The sequence below is a fragment of the Buceros rhinoceros genome, unplaced genomic scaffold (assembly GCF_000710305.1).
Source record: "Buceros rhinoceros silvestris isolate BGI_N320 unplaced genomic scaffold, ASM71030v1 scaffold7152, whole genome shotgun sequence".
In the NCBI taxonomy this organism is placed as follows: domain Eukaryota; kingdom Metazoa; phylum Chordata; class Aves; order Bucerotiformes; family Bucerotidae; genus Buceros; species Buceros rhinoceros.
Genome location: NW_010399411.1, coordinates 20,941 through 28,187, shown reverse-complemented (window position 1 = coordinate 28,187; position 7,247 = coordinate 20,941). Strand labels below are relative to the sequence as shown.

Below are 7,247 nucleotides of genomic sequence, written 5' to 3'. Positions count from 1 at the left end.
TTTGATACATTCTGATACATGAGCAGTATTTGATGTTTCCACTAAATCAGAATGCAGTTTGGAAACTGAGAGTGGAGGCAGGAATCTGAATAAACATATCTGAAAAAAAAAAAAAAAAGATAATTGAGGTCTGAAGGGTCATTCCCTTCAGTAAAAGTAAAGTGCAGTGGATTTCTCTTTCTGGCTCCACCAGTAGGGGCGTGGGAAGCTTTCAGATGTCACAGGGTTGTAGATAACATTCGAACATATGATTAGCTTTCGTGAGCTGTCTTTAGAAACCTTACATTTTTTCCCCCACACACCTTAGCCAGAGATCCTTCCCTTGAGGTTTCAGGACACTTAAAATGTTGCTTTGACAAAAATCAAGGATGTGGAGAAGTTTTTCCTGTGTGATGTCACTTTGCTGCTCTTTATAAGCCTCTGCAGAAAAGAAGGGAACCTGTCTGAGGATTCACACTTCAGACGCAGGCGACTGCAGGCAAGCGAGAAGCGCAGGAGCATATCAAGTTGCAGATACCAACCGACAGCTAGGAACGGTGAGCCATGCCACCGAGCAATCCCTGCAGCTGCCTGCGGTACGTGCTGCTGGTACTCTGCAGCCTGAAGGCTGCCCTCGCCTTTCCCAACTCTTCTCCACTGATGAATCCCAGCTGGGGAAATGGAGACCACCTGATGCACCTCTACACAGATACGGAGAGGAACAGCTTCCACCTCCAAATCAACGCTGACGGCTACGTTGATGGTGTTCCTCACCAAACCATTTACAGTAAGTAGCTTGCTATGGACTCTCAGTCTTCATGGGAGCAGGGGAGGAAGAACAAGACTTTTGCTTTCTGGCTACCTGTAGAAAATCCCCTCCTCTCATTAAGCAGGCAGAGGAGCATAGCTATGGGATGGAAAACAGAGGTGATTATAACCCTCTTTTTATTTAACAAATAAAATCCAAAGAAAACTAGTGGATGGGAATTTCATTCCTCATCTAAGTCCTATGGTTCCTGTAACACTCTGCAAGTAACAACTACCTGAATTATCCTTCATGTTGTGATTTTACCCACAGCTTCCTGTGGAAGTTCCTATTAGAGGTTGGTGATGATATTCCCCATATAGGTACTTCCCCTTGCAGTGACAGTATCACCAAAGGAGCTGCACTGAGGGAGCTCACTGAGGGAACTCACCACAGCAGCAGTGGAAAACTGAAAGCATCCATAAAATCTTTATTTTGGGGTAGCGAGCTGATAACTACTAAAACTAATATGGATAGAACATGGGTATGGAAAGGTTGATTAAACGGGGAAACTATGAAAGTAAGGACTGTCATAAAAGAAGTGCTAAGTCTTTGGTGTTCATGAGAGGTAACTGTTCCCTACTGCAACTAAAAGGTTCTCAAATCGTCTCATCATAGTTCATTTTCACGGAAAACTAATTCTTCTTCCTTTGCCGAATACCTGACCCAAACACTACGATCAGTAGAAAAATGGGGGGTTTAAGACTTAGGGTTCTTTCATAACATTTCAAAAGTACTTCTCTTTTAGCAACACTCAAATGACAAGTCTCAGTCACGATTATTATTATAATTATTACTATTGCTACATATCCATACACTCAAGAAAGTGTAAGCATGTGTAATGATGGTTTTATGTAAGTATATAATTAGCAAAGGATGTTTTTTTAAAGTTAGAATTTATTTTATTCAAGGAGAAAAAGAGATCAAGTTCTGGTGCTTTTTTTTTAAGGAATTACTAATTAAACACATGCAGGAACGCTTGCACTGTCTTCTTGTTTCTGCGTATTGAAAGGTTTTATAAAACTAATTTTAGGTATGTTGGTCAAAAACGAGTGTGATGTTTTGGAGAACAACAGACAGCAAAATATCAAGTTTTCCCCATATCTGTCATGAAGCAAATACATCAGTATATGGAATGGTTGAGCAGGAAGGGTAGAAATCGGACAGCGAAAGACGTCATGTAAGGGCAGATAACCGAATCTCTGCCAGGTCATCACGGTACCACTGAGATGCCAGATAAATTAGAATTGCAAATTCTGCACCAGGACTGCAACAAGGCCCTGCAGCTGCACCGGGTGGATGTGTACATCCCTCCTGGGTAGGACCTGAGACTTACAGCAGGCAGTGAGTCGAACAGCAAGTCAACAGCACACCCACTTTGAGAGGAAGGCAAACCACCCTGTGGTCAGATCAAGGAAAGCTGTTGTTCCCACTTTACTCGGCACTGGTGAAACTGCTCTTGGAGCACTACAGCAACACCAGTTCAAGAAGGATGTGGAGCAACTGGAGGTGGTCTGGTGGGGGCTTTTCAGGACAGCCAGGGGCATCAAGGACCTTCTGTCGGGAAAGGTTGAGGGAGCTGGGCTTGTTTAGTACAGCAGAAAGGAGGTTAAGGATAATCTAGTATCTGTGGGGAGTCACAAAGACGAGGCAGACAAAGTCCCCTTGGTAGCGGCCAATGACAATGGCCACTAAGGGCAATGTGCCCAGACGGTGGCTTGAGACTTCAGAGGGGATGTTAAGGGGAAAAAAAGGTCTCTTTGGGAGGTTAGTGCAGCAGTGGATCAGAGAGTTGTTGACATCTCAGTCCTGGGAGGTTTCCAAAACTCAGACAGACAAAGCCACATCTAGCCACCTACCCTGATCTAGGGTGGGCAATAGTCCCAGGTCACGTGGGAGGTTGATTCAGACCCCCAGAGGACTCTTCCAGCTACAACATCTGTGGATCTATAAGGCAACGCTGCTGTGTCAAACTGGGTCCTGTATAAGACATCTTTGTTTTTCTGAACAGGTGCCCTGATGATCAAGTCCGAGGGTGCTGGCTCAGTAATAATCACAGGCGTGAAGAGTGGGCGCTACCTATGTATGGACATGAAAGGCAACATTTTTGGTTCGGTGAGTGACTTTTACTAAGACTCGAGACAAACCCAGGTGCAGTCTGCTACTGTAGTGCCTATTTCCTCAGCTGCAGCAAATCTGTACAGCTACAGCAGGAGGATGCAGATTCAAGGGAGCTGAGGGCCTGCCACTTAGCTTACACCTTCCCCTCTTCTTTGATTGTATTGAGTAGTTGAGCTGACAAAAATCACCTGAATTTGTGCTTGGGTAAATGGGGACAGAATGAGATCCAGTGAAGGACCAATCCGAATTCCTGCGGTAGTGTAAAGCCATGGGTCAGGAGTATATCAAACAATGTAGCTGTCTGAAAGAAAGCGTTATCAAAGGTGTTATAACCACCTTCGCTGAAAACAAGGGCAATGCATCTCAGATCTGCATTTGACTAAGCCTGAGTTGTCAGAGTTACAGAGCTGGCAGATCAAAATACCAAAAACCAAACCAAACCCGCTGCAAGATCTCATCCCTCTTTCAGTCCTTAATCGACACTGGTCATTCACCAGATCCCTCTGCTCACAGATGGCGTGTTTTTTTCCCTTAGCATTACTTCAGTCAAGAGGACTGCATGTTCAACCACAGGACGCTGGAAAATGGATATGATGTGTACCAATCTCCCAAACACAATTTCCTGGTTAGCTTAGGCAGAGTTAAACAAGCATTCTTCCCCGGTATGAATCCACCACCATACTCACAGTTTTTGTCCAGGAGAAATGAAATCCCTTTGTTTCGATTCAACACACCTGAGCCACACAGACACACTAGAAGTGCAGATACCGATCCAGTGGATCCTCACCAGATCCTGGTCCCACAAAGAAAGATCTCCATGTTTGGATCTCAGTTGCAGCAGCAAGCGGACTTCTCCCACGTGCCCAGAGAACCCATAAGAATCAATCAGAATGACGTGGTCAACCCAGACGACCCACACGCTATGATGGATGCCAGGAGGTATGCAAGTCCTCGCTTTTATATTACAAGATAACTGTGGCCTCACCACTTGCAAGTCGAAGACATGGGTGAATATAACAGGCAACAGGAACTGGCTATCGCGCTCAGTCGGAGTGTCAAAATGGCTGTTAGAAACCTGAAAGACATTGGGAAAAAATCCTTAATTTCAGATTTTTTAGTTACAGATGACAGTTTACTGAAGAAAACAAGTTGGACATTTTCCAGCTGTGGCTCTGTTTTACTGGAAAGAAGATAAGTTTTTGAAAAGAGTGATATAAACCAAATATTTTAGGGTCTGAATCGCCTTAATTATGCATCAGTGAAAGAAAAAGAATTCACTTGAATGAAATGGGAAACTGATGTTACGTTACCGATGTAATTGCAAAGAGACCTAGAGCACCTGATTCCAAAGGAGACAGGGAATCCTCTTACTAGCACCATCTCTGGCAGTGCAAGCGCAGCAGACAAATCACCTATTATATGAAAATTACTATATCTGTTTTTAACTGCTAAGTTGGAGCTGCGGTCTCTTCTCTTTTCACGCCCATACGATTCAGACGTGACCGCTGCTGTCTTAGGAGCAGCAGACACAGAAAAAGTGGAATAACTGACAGGAGAACAGGACGTGATCAAACGGTCTTGTGTAGAGAGAGTAATTTCTGACAATTACTGAATCCAAGCTGAAGTTTGGGGAAAAAAAGAGGAGAGTCTCACTGTCTCTCAAGTGCTTCTCTATATTCACTAAATTCTAGCACCACAATATGGAAATACAGTGCAGAGACAGTCATTAGCTTTGCGCATTTCCAACCCAGAGAGAAATACTGGGATTACTAATACCAGTGTGTTAAACAGGGTGGTTTGTTTCATACACTGCTGAAGTACACAAGGGAAATAAGAGGCAAGAAATTATGCCTTGTAGGCGTTAAATCATTAATAGCTCAGGAAGACTCACACAGAGTGAGTGAAAATAAATTTGTATTTAGAAAAGGAGAATCTAAGTTTAGCCTCCAAGTCTTTAGGCAGTTCTGAGCAGGTATCAGCTGGTTTATACTTGTAAGAGTAAAATTATTTCAATATTAATTAGGAGATCCCCAACATTGACAAAATCTTTCCCCTAGATTGGTATATGTTATGGGTAAGTTTACTTATCAGAATCTAACCTCCATATATAAATATATATATATCTATACATATCTCCGAAGTTTACAAATCTTTAGCTGAGATGCAGAGCAGAGCTTTTTATTGTAATTTAGGTGTCAAATTATCAGCTGGTAGAATTCAGTATAGCTTGATTGGTTTTAATGGAGCTATATTCATTTCCACAAGGACTCTGAAAAACGTGTACTTCTTTAGCTATTTTTCTCCCTTGTTTCTTTTCATTTTGATTCAACCTTCCCGTAATCTTAAATCCTGTGTTGGTTTGAAAAAGTTATCCTTGATGTATTCTGCAGAAATCAATAGCAAGGTACCGATTAGCTGCACAAAAATCCAGTGTGGCAGGTTTGAGAAGAGCTTTTCATTTTGGTATGTGTGCATTTTCTGTGCAGTTTATCCTATTTTATTTATTTAGTGTATTTAACAGACTGAGAACAGGGTGAGAATGGTACATTTGTCCCATGTATGCTCACAGCACTAATGCCAAAGACATTAGGCTGGATTCCGGTCCTGGTCTCTCTTCTGTCTCATGAAGCAACTCACTGAAGCCACTGGAGTTACTGCAGTGTAACTAGATCAGAACAAAGGCCCCGCGTTTCCTGCTTTCATTGAGATTGCTCTGGATTTAGCACGGGGTCTGTCCTGCCAACAGCCTTTAAAATAACCTTTTTCCCCCCCTGTATATGTGTATATACACAATATCTCTTTATCTACAACATCCAAGTTGTTGCATTAGAAAAGTCTTAGGGATTTGGGAGGATGACAGGGCAGGTGGATACTGGTTTATTTTCTTGCTTATCCAAAACACAGCACGAATTTTTACCTTGCTGTCTACATAGTGGAGAGGTGTGATTTTATTGATATGCTCTAGTTTAATAATTTTACTTGATTCCTACACCATTCTCCTTAGCTTTTTCTCCTTGAGAACTCTGGACTGAAATTACACAAGCAAAGGTTTGGGTTTTTTTTACAAAAGTTGTTGCAAGCTCCACAGAGCTCTCTAGGACTTTGAGTCAACGGACCTACAGCAATTTGAATCCAGAAAAGTTCTGTCTCGATCCATTTCAAACTTCAATGAGAGTGTCGGTGGGGTCAAATCTCTATACCATCTCTATATGCATACATTAGAACAAAGTAAGAAGGGTTGATCACTCCATCAGTAGCCAGGGGATTGTGTCTCTAAGCTAAGAGTGAACGCACAGCAGATTTTGCATCAAAACCTCTATTTGTAACTATAGAGGACTGCATCAAAATGTCAAAAGAATGAATTCCTCAGAGGAGATGCTGGCAATCACCAGCTATAAGAAAGCATTACTTATTTATATTGCAATATTTATTTATTTATTTGAGTGGGTCTTAAGTCCCACAGAATATTTATAAATATTTAAAACAATGTATTATAGAGACTGTTTCCTTTTATAAAAGTACCAATAAACTTTTCCTTCTCTCCAAATTGTGGATTCTGCATCGTCTGTTCAAGGTCCTTGTTCCAGAAGGACTTTCGTAAACAAATAGTACTAGCGGTGTCTGAAAAATTTTGTGTCCCACTATCCCCTGTAATTTTCAGCCTCATAGATTGCAGCCTCCTGAGTGTCTCATGCACCACAACCATGAAAGTTCTGTAAAAGATGATGAGAAAAGCAGTCTCACTAGGTCTAGACCGACAATGAAGGAATTGTCACCTCTACTGGGAAGCTTCTTCAGCAACCCAAAAGCAATGGAAAACCACTGGCCTAACAGTTCAGTCCTGCTAGGAAATATTTGTGATCTTGGCTTCAAGATCTTAGTGTAAAAGATACATGGCAAATTACCATTGCTGATCACTCATTGCTGCTCATACAAGCTAAGGCTCTGTTTTGCAGCAGACAGGTCACAGACTGAAGAAATTGCAGATACCATCCTCATAGTTCTTCCCTGCAATAGTCCCCAGGCCCACCAAGACCCAGCAGAGAGCTGCAAAATGCCGAGTGCCCATGGGTCTGACAGGTTATCTCCTCACAGGGCTTCCCCTCACCTCAGACAGTCTGTGGAGCTCTGTCATAGCCAGTAGCATCACCTGCATTTGCTATGGGGCCGATATCACGAGAAACACCATGTGACCACCAGGTGCCACAGCACTGCCGCACTTTGTGGGAAAAATGACAGTGCGTTCTTCAGTGGGAGGGTGGTCGGGTAGGTGGTGAACTCTGTTCTTCAAGATCCCTTTCTCCCTCACTGCAAAATTTGGGTCTGGGGGGAAAAGCACAGC

General features: G+C 42.7%; 1 protein-coding gene across 1 annotated transcript; it reads left to right on the top strand.

Annotated features, from left to right (window-relative positions):
* Positions 1-543: 543 nt before the first annotated feature.
* On the top strand, positions 544-3,878 carry FGF23 (fibroblast growth factor 23). The gene is made up of 3 exons (XM_010131450.1): positions 544-766; positions 2,796-2,899; positions 3,441-3,878. The coding sequence occupies exons 1-3, from the start codon at positions 544-546 to the stop codon at positions 3,876-3,878; spliced, it is 765 nt and encodes a 254-aa protein (XP_010129752.1).
* The last annotated feature ends 3,369 nt before the right edge of the window (positions 3,879-7,247 follow it).

Coding starts and splice junctions, on each gene's coding strand:
- FGF23 (XM_010131450.1), top strand. CDS start 544: ATGCCACCGAGCAATCCCTGCAGCTGCCTGCGGTACGTGCTGCTGGTA. Junction 767..2,795: donor TCCTCACCAAACCATTTACA/GTAAGTAGCTTG, acceptor TTTTCTGAACAG/GTGCCCTGATGATCAAGTCC. Junction 2,900..3,440: donor AAGGCAACATTTTTGGTTCG/GTGAGTGACTTT, acceptor TTTTTCCCTTAG/CATTACTTCAGTCAAGAGGA.